This window comes from Erythrolamprus reginae, chromosome 6, assembly GCF_031021105.1.
Source record: "Erythrolamprus reginae isolate rEryReg1 chromosome 6, rEryReg1.hap1, whole genome shotgun sequence".
In the NCBI taxonomy this organism is placed as follows: domain Eukaryota; kingdom Metazoa; phylum Chordata; class Lepidosauria; order Squamata; family Dipsadidae; genus Erythrolamprus; species Erythrolamprus reginae.
In genome coordinates this window covers 93,267,241-93,291,834 of record NC_091955.1, presented here as the reverse complement: position 1 = coordinate 93,291,834, position 24,594 = coordinate 93,267,241, and the positions used below count along the sequence as shown (strand labels likewise).

The 24,594-nt window shown below is 41.2% G+C and overlaps 1 protein-coding gene across 2 annotated transcripts in view; it reads right to left on the bottom strand.

Moving 5' to 3' along the window:
- Positions 1–24,594, bottom strand: part of ITIH5 (inter-alpha-trypsin inhibitor heavy chain 5) — a 43,748-nt gene that overhangs the window by 9,270 nt on the left and 9,884 nt on the right. The window contains exons 4-9 of one of the 2 annotated variants that reach the window (XM_070754425.1): positions 24,030–24,122; positions 22,956–23,209; positions 19,390–19,559; positions 10,695–10,811; positions 3,779–3,950; positions 2,674–2,983 (exon numbers count right to left, since the gene is read on the bottom strand). In XM_070754425.1, the coding sequence (XP_070610526.1) occupies positions 2,674–2,983; positions 3,779–3,950; positions 10,695–10,811; positions 19,390–19,559; positions 22,956–23,209; positions 24,030–24,122 (1,116 nt within the window). The remainder of the gene's footprint in view (positions 1–2,673; positions 2,984–3,778; positions 3,951–10,694; positions 10,812–19,389; positions 19,560–22,955; positions 23,210–24,029; positions 24,123–24,594) is intronic. The other variant, XM_070754426.1, reaches the window with a different exon arrangement.

Here is a 24,594-nt window from a genome sequence, read left to right as displayed (position 1 = left end):
GAACTGGTACTGGTACATGGTGGATCACATTCATTTTGAAATCATGGAAATAAGATTAAACAACTTTGATGAAAATAAACTGGAGAAGCTGATGGTACGATGGAATAAGGTGAAAGATTATATGCTGAGTAGAATCTGTGATGAAAATGTGAAAAATAAACTCCAATCGCTCTTTCAATAATAACAAATGCAAAGTAGAGCCAAGGAAATATATATATATATAAACTAGTAAATATTTGAACCCCTCGCAACCCCTCTGTATAGTCTGGAGGACAGAAGGAAAAGGGGGGGACATGATCGAAACATTTAAATATATTAAAGGGTTAAATAAGGTTCAGGAGGGAAGTGTTTTTAATAGGAAAGTGAACACAAGAACAAGGGGACACAATCTGAAGTTAGTTGGGGGAAAGATCAAAAGCAACATGAGAAAATATTATTTTACTGAAAGAGTAGTAGATCCTTGGAACAAACTTCCAGCAGACGTGGTAGATAAATCCACAGTAACTGAATTTAAACATGCCTGGGATAAACATATATCCATCCTAAGATAAAATACAGAAAATAGTATAAGGGCAGACTAGATGGACCATGAGGTCTTTTTCTGCCGTCAGACTTCTATGTTTCTATGGTGGTGGTGATGGTTATTGTCGGTCGGGTGATGGGCACATGCACTGTGGACTGTTTTATGTTTGTTTTATGTAACCATACTTACAAAATCAATAAAAATATATTTTTTTAAAAAAACTCTTGAAAACATGAGCGCAGGTCCTAAGGCAGTGGTGCACAATCTGGGGGTCGGGACCATCGAAGGACTGCCACCTTCAGCGCTAAGGGTGTGCCGTCTCAAGAGCATGCACATCTATCAGGAATCGGTGCGCCCATCATTGCGAGACTTGGCTTCTGCGTATGTGCAGCAATTGAAATCTTGTGTAAGGATGTGCACGCGAGCGATATTTTGGTGATTTTTGGTGATATTTTTGCTCCTGCACATGCTCAGAAGCAAAAAATCGACAAAAATCACCGAAATCTCAATCACGTGAGAGTCTTATGCAAGATTTGAGCTTGCTGTGCATGTACAAATCTCATGCGTGCATTGAGGATGCGCACCTACATGTGCATCCCCTGAAAATTGCTACCGGAACATAGCACTTTAATGTTCTGGTAGCAAGTCATCAGTGGGCCCAGCCAAGGTTGGGCTGTTGCCCAGTTGTGGGGGAACACAGTCGGCTAGCGAAAATGGAGCTCCATCCGAGAGCTGTTGAAAGAAAATGCAGGGCGTCTTCTTTGGGCAGCCTCTGCGTTCTTCCCGAAAGCATTTAAAAACCCCAAAGCCAGCGATTCTGCTACGAACAAAAGTGTCTAGGAAAAGTATAAGGAGAGAATAGAATAGAATAGAATAGAATTTTATTGGCCAAGTGTGATTGGACACACAAGGAATTTGTCTTGGTGCAGATGCTCTCAGCGTACATAAAATAAAATATACATTTGTCAAGAATCATGTGGTACGACACTTAATGATTGTCATAGGGGTCAAATAAGCAATAAAGAAGGAATATTAATAAAAATCTTAGGATATAAGCAACAGGTTACAGTCATACAGACAACATGGGAGGAAATGGGTGATAGGAATGATGAGAAAAACTAGTAGAATAGAAGTGCAGATTTAGCAGAAAGTCTGACAGTGTTGAGGGAATTATTTGATAAGATCTGGAATTAATTCTATGTGATCTGGGTTTTGCTTCCTCCTCCTTTCCGAATGGCTAGAGTATTCTCTGGAACAGAGGTCTCCATAGCTGGCTGGAGAATTCTGGGAGTTGAAATTCACAAGTCTTACAGTTGCCCCTGCTCTAGAAAATAAAATAAATAATGCTTGAAACCTAATATTTTGCCAGAAACCTTGCGTTTGTTTGGGAGTCTGCAGGAAGGAGGGTTAAGACTGTGATGTGGAATGGAGCATTTGGGATATTCACTTAGGCTGTGAAAGTAGCAAGGAACCCTTCAGATTGTTGCCTTTGAGTAAGTGATTATTTTGTGAGTGGCCATGTTAATCATGAAGGCACTTTTATGACAATGCTGAAAATGTGCTTTCCAAATTCTAAGTGAGAAGTTTCTGTCATTCTGTCATATAACAGCTGGGGTGGCGCAGCAGGTAGAGTGCTGTACTGCAGGCCACTGAAGCTGATTGTAGATCTGAAGGTCAGCGGTTCAAATCTCATCACCGGCTCAAGGTTGACTCAGCCTTCCATCCTTCCGAGGTGGATCAAATGAGGACCCGGATTGTGGGGGCAATAGGCTGGCTCTGTTAAAAAGTGCTATTGCTAACATGTTGTAAGCCGCCCTGAGTCTAAGGAGAAGGGCGGCATAAAAATTGAATCAATAAATCAATAAATCAATAAATTTTACTGTTCTATAGCTGCTCACTTCTAGGATGTGGGTGAATTAAATGACCAGCTCATTTTGAGTTCATTGAGATGGGGATTGTTTTGAGGTTCTTGGAAAATCCTTGGTCAAGTCACATGATTGTCAAGCCACTCCCACCTGGTCACATGGCCTCCCACCTGGTCACACCCACACAATAAGCCATGCCCCACACAGTGTGGTAGTAAAATTTTTGGTAGCCCTTCACTGGACCCAGCACGAGAGATGGCAGGGAATGATTTTTTTCTCACCAACCCTTTAAGGTGTGTGGCAGCGTCTTCATTCTCCGGGATCAACCTCATCATCCCGCAGTTTTCTAGGGCCAACCTGCCCAGCAAGTGGTGGTCGACATCATTCCCAATGCCAATAGTGAAGATGCAGAACCGGTTGCGAATGACCTCCTGGAGGTTGTGGATGATCTTGCTTGTCTGGGTCTCCCCCATCGTGGGGCGCCCGTCGGTCAGGAACACCAGGAAGGAGGCGCTTCGTGATTCCGCTTCGTTCTGGGTGATGTAATCGTTCAGGATTTTTGCGCTGGTTTGAAGAGCATCGTTGATATTGGTACCTGTGACAATGCCATGGAAATAAAGGTGAGGTTAGCAGTGCCAGATTGCAACCAGCAGTTCCTACCGCTGCAGTCCGGTGCGCCACTCTGGTAGTGGCCCATCGATTGCACAATTTAAGCATATTGTTTGATCTTTCAAGGCTGAAGAGACCAAGGTGTTGTAACCTAGTTTCATAACAAGCAGGGAGATTGTGATCCCGCTATATAGAGTGCTGGTGAGACCCCATTTGGAAGACTGTGTTCAGTTCTGGAGACCTCACCTACAAAAAGATATGGATAAAATTGAACGGATCCAAAGACGGGCTACAAGAATGGAGGAAGGTCTTAAGCATAAAACATATCAGGAAAGACTTCATGAACTAAGTCTGTAGAGTCTGGAGGACAGAAGGAAAAGGGGGAACATGATTGAAACATTTAAATATGTTAAAAGGTTAAATAAGGTTCAGGAGGGAAGTGTTTTTAGTAGGAAAGCGAACACAAGAACAAGGGGACACAATCTGAAGTTAGTTGGGGGAAAGATCAAAAGCAACATGAGAAAATATTATTTGACTGAAAGAGTAGTAGATCCTTGGAACCAACTTCCAGCAGACGTGGTTGGTAAATCCACAGTCACTGAATTTAAACATGCCTGGGATAAACATACTGTATATCCATCCTAAAATAAAATACAGGAAATAGTATAAGGACAGACTAGATGGACCATGAGGACTTTTTCTGCCGTCAATCTTCTATGTTTCTATGAAGGAGAGATATAATCAATCAATCAATCAATCAATCAATCAGTAATAAGATTACCTTCATTAGGTGGTACGAGATGGATGTGGAAGATTGCATCTCGTATATTTTCAGGAGTTACAGGTACCAACTGCTCTTCTTTCCAGACTTTGATTTCATTGGAGAAGCCGATAATGTTGAAGTGGTCTCCAGGCCGGAGGTCATGGAGGATGGTGAACAAGGCATCTCTGGTCTGGAATGAAATGGAGTGAAGGCAGTAAGAGAATGTTGTTGTGGCTCATACAATGGGCTGGTTACAGCCCTGTGACATTGGTTGCTGAATTTTTATAAAAATAATTCCAGACAAAACGTTTGGGCAAAGAGAACAGAATAGTTTTATTCTCTTTGATTATTTTTTATTTTATTTTATTATTTTTATTTTATTTTATTTTATTTTATTTTATTTATTTATTTTTTTATTTTATTTTATTTTATTTTATTTTATTTTATGTTATTTTATTTTATTTTATTTTATTTTATTTTATTTTATTTTATTTTGTTAGTTAGTTAGTTAGTTCGTTAGTCCAATACACAACAATACACAATGAAGGTTATAGAGGATATAGTAGAGAAGAAATACGAGATATAGGAGAAACTATAGGACAGGGGACGGAAGGCACTCTAGTGCGCTTATGTACACCCCTTACTGACCTCTTAGGAATCTGGAGAGGTCAACCGTGGATAGTCTAAGGGTAAAATGTTGGAGGTTAGGGGATGATACTACAGAGTCCGGTAATGAGCTCCACGCTTCGACAACCCGATTACTAAAGTCATACTTTTTACAGTCAAGTTTGGAGTGCTTAATATTAAGCTTGAATCTGTTGTGTGCTCTTGTGTTGTTGTGGTTGAAGCTGAAGTAGTCTTTGACAGGCAGGACATTGCAGCATACAATCTTGTGGGCAATACTTAGATCATGTTTAAGGCGTCGTAGTTCTAAACTTTCAAGACCCAGGATTGTAAGTCTAGTTTCGTAGGGTGTTCTGTTTCGAGTGGAGGAATGAAGGGCTCTTCTGGTGAAGTATCTTTGGACATTTTCAAGGGTGTTAATGTCTGAGATGTTAAATGTTTTTGGCCAAAAGCATTGGGTCCCCTTCATGGAGCAACGCCATACAGAAGCGAGATGCTGATTAATATACCTTGATTACAAAGAAAAACCCCATTCCTTGTCAACTATTCTGGTGAGGTGGGTAACAACACATTCCTTTCTATAGCGATACATTACTATCTATGCTATGAATTTTACTTAGTTTAAAGAAACAAGAGTTATCTTCAAAAGGAGACATCGTTCAAACATTGTTTAGCTACATTTCTAATGGTAACTAATGGTAGCAATCGAGTTGTCGAAGCATGGAACTAATTACTGGACTCTATAGTGTCAACCCCTAACCCCCAACATTTCTCCCTTAGACTATCCACGATTGACCTCTCTAGGTTCCTAAGAGGTCAGTAAGGGGCGTACATAAGTGCACTAGCCTGCCTTTCGTCCCCTGTCCAATTGTCTCTCCTTATCTCATATATCATATATCTTTTCTTCCTTTCAGATATCTTCTCCTCTACTTTTATATCTTTTCTTTATATATAATACTTCATGTCTATCCTCTTCAATATGTATTGTGTATTGGACAAAATAAATAAATAAAAATAAATAAATAAAATAAATAAATAAAATATTGATTCATTTCTCAATTAATAAAGTTGGAAGGGACCTTGCAGGTCATTTAGTCATCTAGTCCAACCCCCTGTCCAACCGTACATCTGCCTTTACCTAGGATTGAACTCACAACCTCCTATATGTGAGGTAAGAGCTCTACTCCTAGGCCACAGCAGCTGGTTCATGTTCTCATATCCTCACAAAACAACATCTCAGCACTTTTCTTATCGGCTTGAATTCCATCCCAATTTAGCTTACATTTCAGAGACAAAACAATTTTGCTTAACTTAAACTCTTAAATTCTGCTTTCAACATCATGGATTCATGACAACTTTAGTTCATTTATTTTTTGCAAAAAGATCTATGCACCCACATAAGCACAACCATGATTCAAAGGCCTATTCTCACCTACACATCAGCAATGTTAGACAAAGAGAGCTCCATAAGGAAATTTATTTATTTATTTATTTACTTACTTACTTACTTACTTACTTACTTACTTACTTACTTACTTACTTACTTACTTACTTACTTAGTCCAATACACAATGAGGGTTTTAGTGGGTATATATCTATATACACATAGTAAAATACATGATGAAGGTTATAAATATATCTAAGAAAGAATAGAAAAGAAGGTATAGTAATAGAACATAATGAAAGAATAGAAGAAGAGATATAGGAAGAGAAGAAAGGTATAGGAGATATAGGAGAGCAATAGGACAGGGGACGGAAAGCACTCTAGTGCACTTGTACTCGCCCCTTACTGACCTCTTAGGAATCTGGATAGGTCAACCATAGATAATCTAAGGGTAAAGTGTTGGGGATTTGGGGATGACACTATGGAGTCCGGTAATGAGTTCCACGCTTTGACAACTCGGTTACTGAAGTCATATTTTTTACAGTCAAGTTTGGAGCGGTTAATATTAAGTTTAAATGAATCAATTCGGAGAAGATTGCAAAGATTTTATTCCCTTGTAATTATGCACGGAAGTTAGGAACATCATGATTAAATACATTATCCACCCCAGTGGAATTCAGAGTCAGTCTTCCAGCTGGTGGCCTTGCCATCACATCCGAGAACTATTAAGGCCAAGGTTTTATTTATACATTTTTTTTAGTTCTAGTCCACATGAGATAAAGGGGAACCACCCACCCCTCGACCCCAGACCCAGGCCATTTCTTTCGATTAAAATTCATACTTGTGGTAGTTAGATGGCCACGAATTACTTGTTGTTTCCAACCCCATTGGTCCTATTGTTAAAGAGGGAACAGCTGCGATATTTTCCATTATCTGTAAGCCAAAAACTTTGGGGTCTCTGGCCAAATTTGGTTTTGGAGTGACTTGCCAGATTTCTGCTCCAAAAAAAAAAGGAAAAGGAAAAGGAAAAAAGAAACCTAAGCAAATGTTATCTTTCATTAAAAATAAGCAAACTGAATCAATAGATTCGACTACTGGTAGTAATTGACTTTACAACCTCAATTGAGTCCTAAATTTCTATTGCTAAGTGAGATGGTTGTTAAGTGAGTTTTGCTCCACTGTTACGACCTTACTTGCTGCATTTTTAAAGGATATCACTGTAATTGTTAAGTTATTAGCACGGTTGTTGAGTGAACCTGGTTTGTCCATGGACATTGCTTGTCAGAAGTTTGCAGAATAGAATAGAACAGAACAGAATAGAAATACAGAATGGAATGGAATGGAATGGAATGGAATAGAATGGAATGGAATGGAATAGAATGGAATGGAATGGAATAGAATGGATTAGAATAGAATAGAATAGAATAGAGTAACAGAGTTGGAAGGGACCATAGAGGTCTTCTAGTCCAGCCCCCTGCACAGGCAGAAAACCCTATACCACTTCAGACAAATAATTATCCAACATCTCCTTAAAATCTTCCAGTGTCGGAATATTCACATCTTCTGTAAGCAAGCTGTTCCACGGGTTATTTGTTCTAACAATATGAACAATACAATCCATGTAAGCCTGGAGTATTGCAACTGACAAGTGCCTGCCAGTTGCCAAGCATTTGAATTTTGATCCCATTATTGCGGGATGCTATGCAATGGTCTTAAGTGCGTTTTTAAAAGTGCATAAGATGCTTTTTTCAGTGCTGTTGTCACTAAATGGACTGTTTTAAATCAGTCAAGTACTATCTAGATCAGTGTTCCTCAACCTGGGGGTTGGGACCCCTTTAGGGGTCAAACAACTGTTTCACAGGGGTCGCCTAAGACCATGGGAAAAGGAAAATTTCCCATGGTGTTAGGAAATAAAGCTTCTATTCTGGCACCTTGCAACATGTTTTTACAACCTGACCAAGGGCAGAGTAGATGGATCATGAGGTCTTTTTCTGCCGTCAATCTTCTATGTTTCTATGTATATATCCAGACACCTTCAATGGGTTTTCCCTCTGCAGACGTTAGGTCGGAGTTCACAAACATCCCAAGCTAAAGACTGACTCGGTGCCCAGTGGAAATGGCAAAGGGGGAGCTGAACCTGGAACTACCCCAGAATGAGATCACTCTTGCCAGCCGAGAAGTTCGTAGGAAGCCTGCTATGGGTCGGAGCTTGAACAGTTGAGCCTTGTCTTCTGCTGGAACAGATTGGGCTTGAGTTTTGTGGGCATCCTTTCAACCCACATTGGGTAACAAGGGAGGGATTGTGAAAAGGAAATGTCACTGCTTCTTAGTCTGTGTCTGCGAAGTGATCTCAGCTTCTTGGAGCGGGCAGGCCAAGACCTATGGCAGGTGGGGAGGGCTTGGTTCCAAAGCTCAGGAGATCTTCAAGAAGGGGGGGAGAGGCAGGGTTCACTCCTTTCCAAGTCACCCCAAATTGTAAAATAGCAATGCACAACTGGCAGTCCATGGGATCCCTGGTTGTAGCCCCTTGCAATCCTGCCTCTTGATTCTCAACAAATTGTAATATTTGATTGTAACACAATGGAGAGGAATCGTTGAGTCTGTCATCTGCACCTCTATCACTGTCTGGTTTTGTCCTTCATGGCATCGGACCAGAATATCTCTGGGACCGCCTTCTGCCGCACGAATCCCAGCGACCAGTTAGGTCCCACAGAGTTGGCCTTCTCCGGGTCCCGTCAACTAAACAATGTTGTTTGGTGGGATCCAGGGGAAGAGCCTTCTCTGTGGTGGCCCTGACCCTCTGGAACCAACTTAAAACCCACCTCTGCCGCCAGGCATGGGGGAATTAAGATTTCTTCTCCCCCTAGGCCGTTACAATTGCCTGATAAGTTTTATGCTTAAGACCTTCCACCCTTTTTGTCGCCCGTCTTTGGACCCGTTCAATTTTGTAAATATCTTTTTGTAGGTGAGGTCTCCAGAACTGAAGCAAAATAAAATATATATGCCAAAATCTCATGCGTGCATGTGTCCCCTCAAAAGATTTTGCTTCGTGCACATGTGCAAAAGCAAAATCTCGCTTGGACGTGCGCGTGCTTGCCAGAGACCTGAAATTATTTATTATTATTATTATTTATTAGATTTGTATGCCGCCCCTCTCCGTAGACTCGGGGGCGGCTCACAGCAATGATAAAAACAATATATAATGACAAATCTAATAGTTAGAATCTAAAATAACAATAATACATTTAAAAGTCTAAAAAACAAGAAACCCCAATATATGAAAACATACATACAGTCATATCATACACAAAAAACTACATAGGCAGGGGGAGATGTTTCAATTCCCCCACGCTTGACGACAGAGGTGGGTTTTAAGGAGTGTACGAAAGGCAAGGAGGGTGGGGGCAGTTCTAATCTCTGGAGGGAGCTGATTCCAGAGGATCAGAGCCGCCACAGAGAAGGCTTTTCCCCTGGGTCCCGCCAAACAACATTTTTTAGTTGACGGGACCCAGAGGAGACCAACTCTGTGGGACCTAACCAGTCGCTGGGATTGTGCATATGGTAGCAGCGGTAGCGGAAACCCCCACCTGGTGAGGACACAATAACTGAGGCAACATGAATCAAGAACCGACAAGCCTTTATTGAGGCTAACAGAGTAACAGCAAAAGACAACTAGCAACAGCTCAGTAGAAACAGCCAGCAACCTGCACTTCTATAGCCGGCTGTCAGACGTGGCAGCCAATAGGAAGCTTTTAAATTCCCGCTTCCAAACAGTTCCCGCTCTGGCCAATCAGGGATGTTGCTGAGGTACTCGAGCATCCTGAGGGGACACGATACCTGGTCTAAAGTGAGGCAAAACTAACCCCAACCTAAAGTCTAACGTTTTCTATCTAACATTTTATTGTCGCCATGTCAATAAAAATATGTCGCCAGGCATGGGGGGAATAACTATCGTGTCCCCCAAGCACCACCTTTTTCTGACTGTAATATATGAGAATGGTGTGATTGTGTAGTAATGATCGTTTTTAAAAATATTTATGGGTTTTAAAATGCTTTTAACTTATATTGGATTTGTACTTTGTATATTGTATTGCTGTTGTTGTGAGCCGCCCTGAGTCTTCGGAGAGGGGCGGCATACAAATCTAATAAAACTTAAACTTAACTTATTTGTACAAATTACCACCTGTTGTGGTTAGCTCTGGCCCAGCTCCTGCCCCAAGGAATGTGCAGGTGGATGTGGGGGAAACATCCACATGCCGCAGGCCTGTTTTGTTCCCGATGGAATCTGCCGATGAAGCCTCCTCTGACCAAGGAAGCGTGAGTGACAGGGAAGAAGGGAGTTTGGCAGACAGCTCAGGAGGAAATCAATCATCTGTATCATCCTTGGATTTTGAACAAGAATTAATGACACATCCACTCATGCGTAGAGTGATACATAGGAGGCAACAACTGAAGGATTATTATAAGAGAAAATGAGGCCACCTGTGGTTGGGTGGGGCTGCTGTAATTAGTGCTACAGATAAAAGTGCAGCCTCGTGTTTTAGCCTCATGGCAGCTTATCTGATTCATTGTTTTGTCAAGATCATGGTTTTTGTGCTGTTCAAGATTGTGTGTGGACTCTCTGGACTTTAGAATTGGACTCCATTTCCCAGTTATTGGGTGAGCAATTGAACTGCATTTAACCTGTGCCTTGTGTGTACCAGAAAATCCCTTTGACATTTAAAAAGGGAGCTGTTTCTGTTTTTCTGTTTATAAAAACTTTTGGGTTTTCCTTTTATCGTGTGGTGTGTGTCTTCCTGGACTAATTACCCTGTAATTACAGGCGGTTGAAACACGCTGGCAGAACACCACCCCATAATTGTTTGACAAATAAATAAATAAATAAATGAATGGATTCATGATTCATAGATCAATGAAGTTCCTCACCTGCTTCATTTTGGTGCCCACCATGGACGCGCTTCGGTCGAGGACAAAGACAATGTTCTTCGGCAGGGGAGGGAGATCTTTGGGGGCAAAATAGTGCACGAAGTAGCCATCCAAAACCTGGTGAGATAACAAAAAACGGAGAGATGTCTATGGGGATTCGCAATCAACACTGCCACTTCGCACATGCACGGCACAACTCATGGGAACAAACGCATGGGGACAGGATTCAACAGTCATTCTTTTCAAGGCACCAAAGTCCACATTCTGGTTAGAGAGGACCATTGAAAGAGGGGTCAAAGACAGTATTGGGTTTCTACCAGTGTGGCCGATGCCATTGCATTGGTAGCGAAAATGGAGCTGCACACACAACTTCAGGTAATAAATGGGCGGGCACACGCATCGGACTGAAATTTTGCTTCTGTGCATGTGCAGAGTGCACCTGTGTGAGATTTTGGTGATTTTCGGTGATTTTTCTGCCAAAAATTGCCGAAATCTCACCAGCCCGCGCATCTTCTCACAAGATTTGCTTTCTGTGCATGCGCAGAAGGGAAATCTCACTTTGACGGGTGCGCATATGTACCGAACGTGCACGTGTTCCCACCGGTCACCGGGAGCTCCACACACAACCACACCAATAACGGCGGCAAGTAGGAACCTCCGCCTGGTCAAAGAGGCCATCTATAGGGAGCGATATGACACCATCTATGCAGCGGTGCACTTCAACGTTTTTAGCAAGGGGTTCTCTGCCTGGTTGCTAAGTGAGCATGGCCATGGTGGGCGTGGCCTATTTGGCCTCCTGCACCACAGTGGGTAGGGGGGGGTATTTTTGCCCTCCCCTGATTCCAGAAGTTTTCCCTGAGCCTCCAGGAGGCTGAAAACAGCCTCTCCAGGCTCCGGAGGCTCTCTAGAGGTCAGAAACGGCCTTCCCAAACTTCCGGTAGGCCCGTTTTTCGCCCTCTCAGGGCCTCCACACGTGCTCTTCATCCAAAATGGCTGCCTGGCAACTGCTGAGAGGGGCGGAGTGGGGTGGGCGGGGCCAGCCAGGAGTGGGATTTGGGAGTTCTTCGAACTGCACAGAATCTTAGCTAGAAGTTTTCCCAAGCCCCTGTGAACCCTTAGCAACCCCCCTGCACCTATCTCCTGTTTACAATACAGTCCTTTCAACAGTTTATTTATTATTTATTTTATTTATTAGATTTGTATGCCGCCCCTCTCCGTAGACTCCGTTCCAAGAAGGTCCCACACCCAGTATTGGGCAGCCACTTGCCGTGCTGCCTGGATGGTCCTCAGTGGCTGGCACAGGCACATAAACTCCTGACCTGTGCATACTGTTGTATCCTGGAATGGCTACCTTGTAACGCTGTAAATAGTTTGTTCCTCTTTTCCAGCGCTGTCTGAGCCCAAGCAGGAAGTCGCTCCTGATTGGCTCAGACGCGGCCGGCTCTCGCTTTGGCGGGAACCGCAAAAGTATAAAAGAAGCGGTTTCTCCCTGCAGAGCCAGTCGGTACTCGCTGAATTGTCACTTTACCTTGCTGAGCTGTCACTTGTTCTCTGAGCTGAATAAAAGTACCGATTGCTCAAAACCCTGTCTCTGGGTCTACTTCACTGGCGACGAACGAACGGAAGAAACTTCGCGTGCAACATGGACAAAATCCAGATCGGCCAGGCTCCAGAACTCTTCGATTCCGAGAAAATGACATGGGACGAGTACATGGCCACCTTCGAGATATTCCTCGAGGCGGCGGGAATGCAGGACGCCGGAGCCGATCGCAGACGGGCTATTTTTCTCAACTACTGCGGCGCAGAGATCCGTAGACTCGCCCAAACTCTCACCGAACCAGAACAAGCAAGAGCCACAGCGTGGGACGTCCTTCAACAGAAACTAGCGAGCCATTTCAAACCAACCAGACCAGCCATGGTTTACCGGCATCAATTTCACATGATGGCTCAGAGAGAAACCGAGTCGATCAGCCAATTCACAACGCGGCTTCGAACGGTACTTGCTCAATGCAAGTTTCAAGACCCGGAAGCTCGCCTCACCGACGCCTTGGTTTTCGGCATGAAGAGCAACTCAGTGAGAAATAAACTCCTCACCGAAGAAGAGCCGACTCTACAAACCGTGATTAAATTAGCGCAAACCGCGGAAGCAGCCGACGCAGCGGCAAGAGAATTAAAAGAGCACGGAAGGCGAGAAACCATTGCCAAAATCGACGCCGAGTCTCCCAGCGCCATGGGAACAGACGACCGCAGCCAGCCAACTAGCAACGGGGACAACTGCCTCCTCCTGCAAGACCAGCCGAGACACCCTAGAGCTACTCACCCAGCCCCCTGCGCGGGCTGCCGGGGAAATCACCAGCGCCATCGATGCCCTTTCCGAGATGCTACTTGCCACCGTTGCAACCGGAGAGGCCACATCGCCATCGCATGCAGGGCAACGGCACCAGAAGAAACGTTTGCCACACAACAATACCAGCGACCTCAAAACCACCCCCCCCAATCGCGAGAAAGGAGACCGTTCCGCAACTCGGGTCAAAGGAACTACTCCACCGCTAACCGAGACTACAATAGAGGTAACTCTCAATTTTCCGTGAATAACACGGCAGCCAAAAAGGGGGCTAAAATTGTTATCTCATTGTTACTAAATAACCAGCCTTGCTCAATGGAGCTGGATACGGGCTCGAGATATACCATCATGCCCTGGGAAAAATTTAAGCTATATATGCCTAATGTGTCTAAGGCTGACCTAATTCAAACCTCGTTGGTGATCAGAGACTTCCAAGGGGGGGTAATCTCGGTCCTGGGAACAGCAAATGTACCTATTGCATTTAAGAATGTTAAATGTACCCTTCCCATACTTATTGTGACGGGGGCCAAACACTCCCTGCTAGGTCTAGCGTGGATGGAACCGTTGGGGATCGAAATTTCGGGTGTGTGTAATGTAAACTGTGATATTATGCCTAACTTTGTGAAAGAGTTCCCTGAAGTGTTCAGCCCCACCTTGGGATTGTATAAGGGACCCCCTATATCTTTCTCTATTGACCCCAAGGTCCCACCGGTTAGACTGAAACCTCGCAGGGTCCCCCTTCCGCTTCTCCCCAAGCTAGACATACAGCTGGACAAACTCATTAGTCAAGGTATCTTAGTCCCTGTGGAACAGGGGCCATGGGAAACTCCCATAGTGACACCCCTGAAGCCAGATGGCTCCTTAAGAGTTTGCGCTGATTACAAATCAACCCTGAATAAGGCACTCCAACACCACCCCTACCCCATTCCGGTTGTGCAACAACTCTTACACTCCCTGGGGGAGGGGAAAAGGTTCGCAAAGATCGACCTGGCGCAGGCTTACCAGCAACTTCCGGTCGATGAACAAACAGCAAACGCTCAAACGATTGTAACGCACAGGGGGGCTTTCAAATGCACGAGGTTACAGTTTGGGGTAAGCATAGCCCCAGGAATATTCCAGAGCATCATGGAACGCCTATTGTCAGGGGTAAATGGGGCAATTCCATATTTTGATGACATCTTAATTGCAGGGGAAAACCAGGAACAAGTGAACAAAAGAATAAGGGAAGTACTTAAGAGGCTACAGGACAAAGGGTTACGAATCAAGCCTGATAAATGTGTCTGGGGAACTGACAGTATTGAATTCCTTGGGTATAAGATAGATAAAGAAGGTATCCACCCCACATCAGAGAAGCTGAGAGCAATTAGAGAAGCCCCAGAGCCACAAGATAAGGGTGAGTTGCAGGCATTTTTGGGCCTCCTTAATTTTTATTCCGTTTTTTTAAAGCAGAAGGCAACAGTAGCAGAGCCTCTCCATCGTTTACTCCAGAAGGAAGCCCGCTGGACATGGGGGAAAACTGAACGTGAAGCTTTTTGCCAAATAAAAAACTTATTAACTTCTAAAAGCGTAGTAGTCCAATATAGTGCTTCACTACCCATTAGGCTCACGTGCGACGCTTCACCGTACGGCATAGGAGGAGTTTTAGCTCACGTTCTACCCAATAAGACAGAGGCCCCAATAGCATTTTTTTCAAGAACCATGACCAGCACGGAGAGGAATTACAGCCAGTTAGACAAGGAGGCTCTAGCATTAGTGGCAGGGGTAAAGAAGTTTCACAATTACATTTTTGGAAGAAGCTTTGAGCTAGTCACTGACCACAAACCCCTACTAGGCCTGCTAGCCCCCAACAAGCCCACTCCACCTTTTATGTCTCCAAGACTAATCAGATGGGCCCTTTTCCTCTCAGGGTATCAGTATGAGCTCACCCACAAGGGGGGGAAGGAAATCAATCATGCAGACGGCCTCAGCAGATGCCCCATAGCAGACTTGGTAGAAGACCCTGTTCCTGCCACAGATGTGCTAATGATAGAACTCGAGGAAAACCCACTAATCACAGCAAAAGAGGTAGCTGCACACACGCAGCAAGACCAAATCCTTAAACAAGTGGTGAACTGTGTTCTAAAGGGATGGCAAAATGATATTGTTAAACCTGAATTGTGTGATTTTAAGAACAAAAGGCTTGAATTATCATATGTAAAAGGTTGTTTGCTGTGGGGGGATAGAGTGATCATCCCCAAACGCCTAAGGGAAAAGGTACTCAGAATGTTACACGTGGGCCATCCTGGGATTGTCAGGATGAAGAGCCTAGCAAGGGGGCATTTATGGTGGCCAGGACTAGATGCTGATATTGAAAGTTGGGTTTCAAAGTGTGACCCGTGCCAAGAGTCAAGGCCCAGTCCCCCCAAAACAACTCCGGCTGAGTGGGAACAGCCTGCTGGCCCTTGGTCTAGGATCCACATTGATTTTGCTGGCCCAGTGGGGTCTCAGTACTTCCTAATAGTGGTTGATGCTTTCTCCAAATGGTTGGAAATAATAGCAATGAACAACATAACCACAAGTGCCACTATCAAGGTATTGAGCAGACTGTTTGCATCCCATGGTTGCCCTGATCTATTAGTGTCTGACAATGGACCACAACTAACAGCCAGGCAATTCGAATTATTCCTAGATGGCCTAGGGGTCAGGCATGCCCTCATCTCGCCTTACTCGCCCTGGGCTAACGGGTTGGCAGAACGTTACGTAAGGGTGGCAAAGGAGGCATTGCACAGGTCAGGCCCTGGAGATGTGCAACAGAACTTGGACCAATTCTTATTAACCCAGCACATTACCCCTAACTCGCACACACATGTAAGCCCTGCAGAGTTATTGATGGGGAGAAAGTTGAGGTCACCATTAGACAGGTTAAATCCAAGGTTCTGTGTGAATAATAACCAAATGTGCATGAAACCAGAAAGAGAAATGTATTTGGGTCAAAATGTATATGTAAAATGTTTTGATGGAAATGTAAACTGGATGAAGGGAATTATTGTTAAGCAAAACGCACCCAAGACTTATATTGTTAAACTGGAGGATGGTCGTTTGTGGAAACGACACATAGACCACATTCGGAAACGAACTGAAAACCAATTGCAACAACCCGCTGACTTGGACTCTCCCCCTTCAACAGACTTTAGTACATTGCCCGAACTAAGAAACACGCAAAGAGACTTATCGGGCCAGGGGGAACCATCCAGCGACGCCGAGCCATCCTCGTCCTCCGAGGCCTTCGTTGGGCCCGCCAGGCCAAGTCCGCCGCACCGGGAGAGCAGCGGCGAGCCATCCTCCACAGTCAGTGGCGAAGGAGAAATTGGACTGCGCAGGTCAGCGCGAGAGCCTCGAAGGCCTCACCGATTGGACGACTTCGTCACGTGGCTTTCTTGATGGATGAGTCCAACTATGAGGGGAGGGGTGTTGTATCCTGGAATGGCTACCTTGTAACGCTGTAAATAGTTTGTTCCTCTTTTCCAGCGCTGTCTGAGCCCAAGCAGGAAGTCGCTCCTGATTGGCTCAGACGCGGCCGGCTCTCGCTTTGGCGGGAACCGCAAAAGTATAAAAGAAGCGGTTTCTCCCTGCAGAGCCAGTCGGTACTCGCTGAATTGTCACTTTACCTTGCTGAGCTGTCACTTGTTCTCTGAGCTGAATAAAAGTACCGATTGCTCAAAACCCTGTCTCTGGGTCTACTTCACATACCACATGCCCTGCATGAGATTTGGCTTCTGCGGATGCTCAGCAAGCCAAATCTCATGAGATTTCGGCTACGTTCACCAACATTTTTGCTTCTGCGCATGCGCAGAGCCAAAAATGGTGAAAATAGCCAAAATCTCATGAGTACAAATGATTTTCGCCGGGAATTGATCCATCATACTATTTTCGGGCCGAAAATCCATCGGTCGTGTCATTCCCAGGCCATTTCCACTGGTCGGATGCCGTCCCCCCACATGGGGGGGCGGAAGGAGCCCATGACTGCCCACACCCATTCGCAATATTTAGGTGACCCTTTATTTATTTATTTTGTCCAATACACAATACATATTGAGGAGAATAGACATGAAGTATTATATATAAAGAAAAGATATAAAAGTAGAGGAGAAGATATATGAAAGGGAGAAAAGATATACAGTGGAACCCCGACATAAGAGCTGCTCTACTTAAGAGCAACTCGAGATAAGAGCTGCGAGGGGAGAGATATTTTTGTTCTACTTACAAGCCCAAATTCGAGATACAAGCGCCAAGGAGCTGTCTCCTGAAGCCAAACACTAACTTCCGCGTTCGGCTTCAGGAGACAGCTGCGAAGCGGCGCGCGTGTTTTAAAAGGTTGCAGCCAGCCTGGGGGGCTCGGGGGGGTGCTTGCAGCTTTCTTTCTTGCTCTTTTTCTTTCTCTCTTTTACCTTCCCTTCCTCTATTTCTTCTTTTCTTTCTCCTTCCCACCTTCTTCCCTCCCTCCCTCCTTTCACTCATTCCTCTCTTACTCTCCCCTTTCATAAGTTTCCTTGCTTCCTTCCTCTGTTCCTGTCCCTTCCCCCTTTCTTTCTTTCTTTCTTTCTTTCTTTCTTTCTTTCTTTCTTGCTCTTTTTCTTTCTCTCTTTTACCTTCCCTTCCTCTATTTCTTCTTTTCTTTCTCCTTCCCACCTTCTTCCCTCCCTCCCTCCCTTCACTCATTCCTCTCTTACTCTCCCCTTTCATAAGTTTCCTTGCTTCCTTCCTCTGTTCCTGTCCCTTCCCTCTTTCCTTCCTTCCCACCCTCCATCCATTCATTCACCCATTCCTCTCTTGATCGCTTAAAGCCGGTCCCTGGTGCAAAAAGGGTTGGGGACCTCTGTCCTACAGGATTGGGTGGCAGAGAAGTTGAACATATGTAAATTTAAAAGTTTAAGAAAGTTTACAAGTTAAGTGAAAGAAACTTCATTATTCATTTATATGTACATGTACATTTCTTCATTAAAAACATGTCTTTCTGCATAATTTAGACTAACTTTGTGAGTTTTTTGAGGGCTGGAACCAATTAAAATTATTTACATTAATTCCTATGGGGAAAAGTCGTTCGAGATAAGAGCTGCTCGACTTAAGAGCCCAGGTCCGGAACGAATTAAACTCGTATCTCGAGGTACCACTGTATGAGATATGAGATAAGGAGAGACAATTGGACAGGGGACGAAAGGCACACTAGTGCACTTATGTACGCCCCTTACTGACCTCTGGAGAGGTCAATCGTGGATAGTCTACGGGAGAAATGTTGGGGGTTGACACTACTGAGTCTGGTAATGAGTTCCACGCTTCGACAACTCGATTGCTAAAGTCATATTTTTTACAGTCAAGCTTGGAGCGATTAATATTAAGTTTGAATTTGTTGCGTGCTCTTGTGTTGCTGCGGTTGAAGCTGAAGTAGTCATTGACAGGCAGGACATTGCAGCATATGACCTTGAGGGCAAATTAAACCTCCAAGGGGCCTCAGCGGTTCTTAGAGAGAGTACTAACGACCAGATGACTGCAACAAGGAACATAAACCCTTCCATCCTCCACCATTCGCTCCAAACGGAAGAAGCTTCTTAGATGAGAAGCGAAACGTTTTCACAGGAAAAAAGCAAAGTCTTTCCCCAAATGATTGGGAGGAGAGGAAATTCAGGGATTTGATCCGCCAAATCTTGAATATCAGCAAGTCCCTAAATCTGGAATCCTAAATGGGGATCCATCCGGAAAAATCGGTTAATTACATGCCGTCAAAACTCTTATAGAAGTATAGAAATGTTGATCTTCAACTCTTCTCTTGAAGAACCAGGAAGAGTTGGAATTCTATAAAATCTGGGATAGGGTCTATATTTGGTTGAATAAAAGAAATTCTCAATGAATTCAAGGTTATATAAATGTATTATTCTGAAGTGTATTTAAATAGAGAAAAGAAGTAGATATATTTTTCTTTTTTCTTCTTTCTTTTTTCTTTTCTTTTCTTAATATGTAGACTTCTATTCTGAGCGGAGCGATTGTAGCTCCTTTTTTTGTTATGTGTTTTGTTTTGTATTTTTATGTATGCGTGTTGTGTCTTGTTTTTAAATAATAATAAAAATTTATTAAAAAAGAAAAAAAAGAAATGTTGATCATGAGGATGCTGCAACAGTCGTTAAGTGTAGAAAGTGGTCATAAGTTCATTTTTTCGGTGCTGTTGTAGCTTCCACCGATCACTAAACAAATGGCTGTGAATTGAGGGCTACCGCTAGAGAGGTTACTCCCACACCCAACAAAAAGCATTGGTGGGCCTGGAGTTCCTCCCCAGGGAAGGAGAGATAGAAATGGGACAAAGGACCTTCCCCAACGTACCTGGACTTCCCCAACACTCAGTTCTCTGTTGACATCATATCGGATGGTAAAATCTCCTAGAATGCCATTCCTTGAAATCTTGGCTTGTACGATCAAGCTGGGGCTGAAGGTTACTTTAGCCAAGGTCTTTGTCTGGCCAACCACAGTTGAAGGGGGTGGAGTGGGGTGATCTGTTGAGGGAGCATAACATAGCATTATTATTTTATTTTATTTTATTTTATTTTATTTTATTTTATTTTATTTATTTTATTTTATTTTATTTTATTTTATTTTATTTTATTTTATTTTATTTTATTTTATTTTATTTTATTTTATTTTATTTTATTTTATTTTATTTTATTTTATTTTATTTTATTTTATTTTATTTATTTTATTTTATTTTATTTTATTTTATTTTATTTTATTTTATTTATTTTATTTTATTTTATTTTATTTTATTTTATTTTATTTTATTTTATTTTATTTTATTTTATTTTATTTTATTTTATTTTATTTTATTTTATTTTATTTTATTTTATTTTATTTTATTTTAGGTTATTTTAGGTTATTTTAGGTTATTTCAGGTTATTTCAGTTTAGTTTAGTTTTAGTTTTAGTTTTAGTTTTAGTTTTATTTTTATTTTATTTTATTTTATTTTATTTTATTTTATTTTATTTTATTTTATTTATTTTATTTTATTTTATTTTATTTTATTTTATTTTATTTTATTTTATTTTATTTTATTTTATTTTATTTTATTTTATTTTATTTTATTTTATTTTATTTTATTTTATTTTATTTTATTTTATTTTATTTTATTTTATTTTATTTTATTTTATTTTATTTTATTTTATTTTATTTTATTTATTTTATTTTATTTATTTTATTTTATTTTATTTTATTTTATTTTATTTTATTTTATTTTATTTTATTTTATTTTATTTTATTTTATTTTATTTTATTTTATTTTATTTTATTTTATTTTATTTTATTTTATTTTATTTTATTTTATTTTATTTTAGGTTATTTTAGGTTATTTTAGGTTATTTTAGGTTATTTTAGGTTATTTCAGGTTATTTCAGTTTAGTTTAGTTTTAGTTTTAGTTTTATTTTTATTTTATTTTATTTTATTTTATTTTATTTTATTTTATTTTATTTTATTTTATTTTATTTTATTTTATTTTATTTTATTTTATTTATTTTATTTTATTTTATTTTATTTTATTTTATTTTATTTTATTTTATTTTATTTTATTTTATTTTATTTTATTTTATTTTATTTTATTTTATTTTATTTTATTTTATTTTATTTTATTTTATTTTATTTTATTTTATTTTATTTTATTTTATTTTATTTTATTTTATTTTATTTTATTTTATTTTATTTTATTTTATTTTATTTTATTTTATTTTATTTTATTTTATTTTATTTTATTTTATTTTATTTTATTTTATTTTATTTTAGGTTATTTTAGGTTATTTTAGGTTATTTTAGGTTATTTCAGTTTATTTTATTTTATTTTATTTTAGTTTAGTTTAGTTTAGTTTTAGTTTTATTTTATTTTATTTTATTTAATTTATTTTATTTTAGATTATTTTAGTTTAGATTATTTTAGTTTAGTTTATATTTTATTTTATTTATTATTTTATTTTATTTTATTTTATATTTTATTTTATTATTTTAGTTTAGTTTATAAGTTTAGTTTATATTTAGTTTTATTTTTTATTTTATTTTTTATTGTAGTTTTAGTTTATTAGTTTAGTTTAGTTTATATTTTATTTTATTATTTCAGTTTAGTTTAGTTAAGTTTATATTTTATTTTATTATTTTATTTTAGTTAAGTTTAGTTTATTAGTTTAGTTATTTTAGTTTAGTTTATTAGGTTAGTTTACATTTTGTTTTATTTTTCATTTTATTTTTATTCTAGTTTTAGTTCATTAGTTTAGTTTAGTTTATTAGTTTAGCTTCTTTTCTGACTGTCTAGTGTTTTCCGAGCAAAAGATATCATGCTCCATCCTGTATTCCAGAATTAACAAAAATGAAAAGAAAGAATGAAAATAACCAGACAGAGCAAACCAGCATGCCGCTCGCCACCAAGCCTGGACGAATCGGCTGCATCAACAGAGGGCAAGGGGAATAGATAGACTGCCCTTCTGCTGAGCGACATTCTTCATCCTCCCTGCACAAGTAAGACCATCTCCGCTCGCCCACTTCCCTCGTTCCATTCTGGACCGCGATGAGGTGAGGAGGAGGAAAGATCCCACTCGGCGGAGGGGCGCTCCCTCTGCTCCCCCGCCTTCCAAGCAGCAGCCGATTCATCTAGCGCACACACAGGAAGGTGAAGGGGATGCATGCTCACATGCATGCAAACACTCCCCTCCCCACCGGAGCATTCGAGTAGGGCCGCGAATGGCTGCCCTTTATTGCATAATAGGATTATCTAGCAGCAGGGTTCACAGCATGGCAAAATCACCTGGGGACATTGCATCACCCTCCAGGCTTCAACCAAACTTTGTTCAGAGAAACATGACCCATGGCAGTCTGACAGCAACAAATAGAATACATGCCATTGCCACAGGAAGAGGAAGCTCAACGGCAAGGCCCAACAGAGGACAGAAATACCCCTCTCATTCTCTCTCTGTCTCAGTTTCTCATCTCTCATTATCTATCTATCTATCTATCTATCTATCTATCTATCTATCTATCTATCTATCTATCTATCTATCTTCTATCTTCTATCTTCTATCTTCTATCTTCTATCTATCTATCTATCTTCTATCTTCTATCTATCTATCTTCTATCTATCTATCTATCTATCTATCATGTATCTATCTTCTATCTTCTATCTATCTATCTATCTATCTTCTATCTTCTATCTATCTATCTATCTATCTATCTATCTACGTTCTATCTTCTATCTTATGTCTATCTGTCTATCTGTCTCTGTCTATCTGTCTATCTATCTGTCTATCTATCTGTCTATCTATCTATCTATCTATCTATCTATCTATCTATCTATCTATCTTCTATCTTCTATCTACCTACCTACCTACCTACCTACCTACCTACCTACCTACCTACCTATCTATCTATCTATCTATCTATCTATCTATCTATCTATCTATCTTAACAGAATAACAGAATAATAGAATTGGAAGGGACCTTGGAGATCTTCTAGTCCAACCCCCTGCTGAAGCAAGAAACCTCATACCATTTCAAACTAATTGTTCTCCAAACCCTTCTTAAAAACCTCCAGTGTTGAAGCTCCTACAGTATCTCTCTCTCTCTCTCTCCCTCCCTCCCCTCTCTCTCACTCACTCTCTCTCTCACACACACAACTCCATGTAGTCAGCTGCCCAGAACCTCAAAGCCACATGGTCCTATCCATCAATAAACCACCTTTCCAATCAACCTCCATGTTTCCAGTGTCTTTCTCCCCACTTGTAACTGAACTAGATGGATATTTCTTCCAACAACGGGAGATTTGTCCTCTCAAACTTGCAAGATTCTGTTAATAAACTATAACAAGCTCATCGGGTCGTGTTTTCCTATCCTGGTCTACCTGGCACTGATTTCATCCACTCACCTTCGGTGCTCCCTGCTCCGGTGCCTTTTTTATTTCGGAGAGGCAGAACCTCCAAAGAATTAATTCCTGAATTCTCGAGGATGTTCACTTCCGCCCGTAACTTGCCCACCAGCTGCTGGGGTCGGAGGCTGACTGTGTACTGATACTTCCCCAACCGTCTCTGTAGAAGTTCCTCATAATGGAGGATGAAGGTGGCCTCCACCTTCCGGGGGATTAATCCAGAGGCTTTAAACGTCTCCATTTGGCTTTCTCTGCTGAAAGAATTAAAGGCTGTTTAGAGACTTTATCTACCTATCTATCTATCTATCTATCTATCTATCTATCTATCATCTATCTATCCATCCATTATTATCCATCCATACATCTATTATTCTATTTGGACAGGGAATCATTGCTCACAATCACTCATGCCCTCATCACCTCGAGGTTCGATTACTGCAACACTCTCTACATGGGGCTACCTTTGAAAAGTGTTCGAAAACTTCAGATCGTGCTGAATACGGCCGCGAGAGCCATCATGGGGCTTCCTAGATTCGCCCACGTTTCTGCAACACTCCGAGGCCTGCACTGGCTACCAATCGGTTTCCAGTCACAATTCAAAGTGTTGGTTATGACCTTTAAAGCCCTACATGGCATTGGGCCAGAATACATCTGGAACCGCCTTCTACCGCACGAATCCCAGCGGCCGATAAGGTCCCACAGAGTTGGCCTTCTCTGGGTCCCATCGACCAAACAATGTCGTTGGCGGGCCCCAGGGGAAGAGCCTTCTCTGTGGCGGCCCCGGTCCTCTGGAATCAACTCCCCCCAGAGATTAGAACGGCCCCCACCCTCCTTGTCTTTCGCAAATTACTCAAGACCTACCTTTGTCGCCAGGCATGGGGGAGTTAGGATATTCCTTCCCCTAGGCCATTACAAGTTATGCATGGTATGTTTGTGTGTATGTTTGGTTTTTATAATAAGGGTTTTTAGTTGTTTTATTAAATTGGATTGTTACATGTTGTTTTTTTATCATTGTTGTTAGCCGCCCCGAGTCTGCGGAGAGGGGCGGCATACAAATCCAATAAATAATAATACCTGTCATCCCTGGGTCTTGAATATATTTCTTGATCTGCATGCAACCAGTCTTTTCCAATAATCTCCCCATAATAAATCTTGCCACCAATAATCCTGAAATCAAGAAAATGGAGCAAATAGATAAAATAGAAAGGCAGGTACTGATGAATCAATCTGTTGATTCGGGTTTCTTCCCATTTTTCATTTATTCAGTCTTAAACCTCTTCCTCCCTACTTCTGAAATAGATTACATTTCACTAAAAAAAACCACTTGGCTTGAGCAAAAATCCCGTACTGATTTTAGCACCCTTAACACCTAACAATTTCCCTGTCAACTTCACCTTAATTGATTATTTTCACCGCTTTTTGCAATAAAAGATCTCTTATTGTTCACCCTGTAAGGTAGTCAGAGGCATAGCCGCAACTGAGCCCAAAATTTCTGTTGTTAAGTGAGACACTTGTTAAGTGAGCTTTGCCCCGTTTTACGACCTTTCTTGCCACAGTTGTTAAGCGAATCTGCCTTCCTCTGTTGAATTTGCTTGTCAGGAGGTTGTCAAAGAATGAGAGCAGAACAGAACAGAATAGT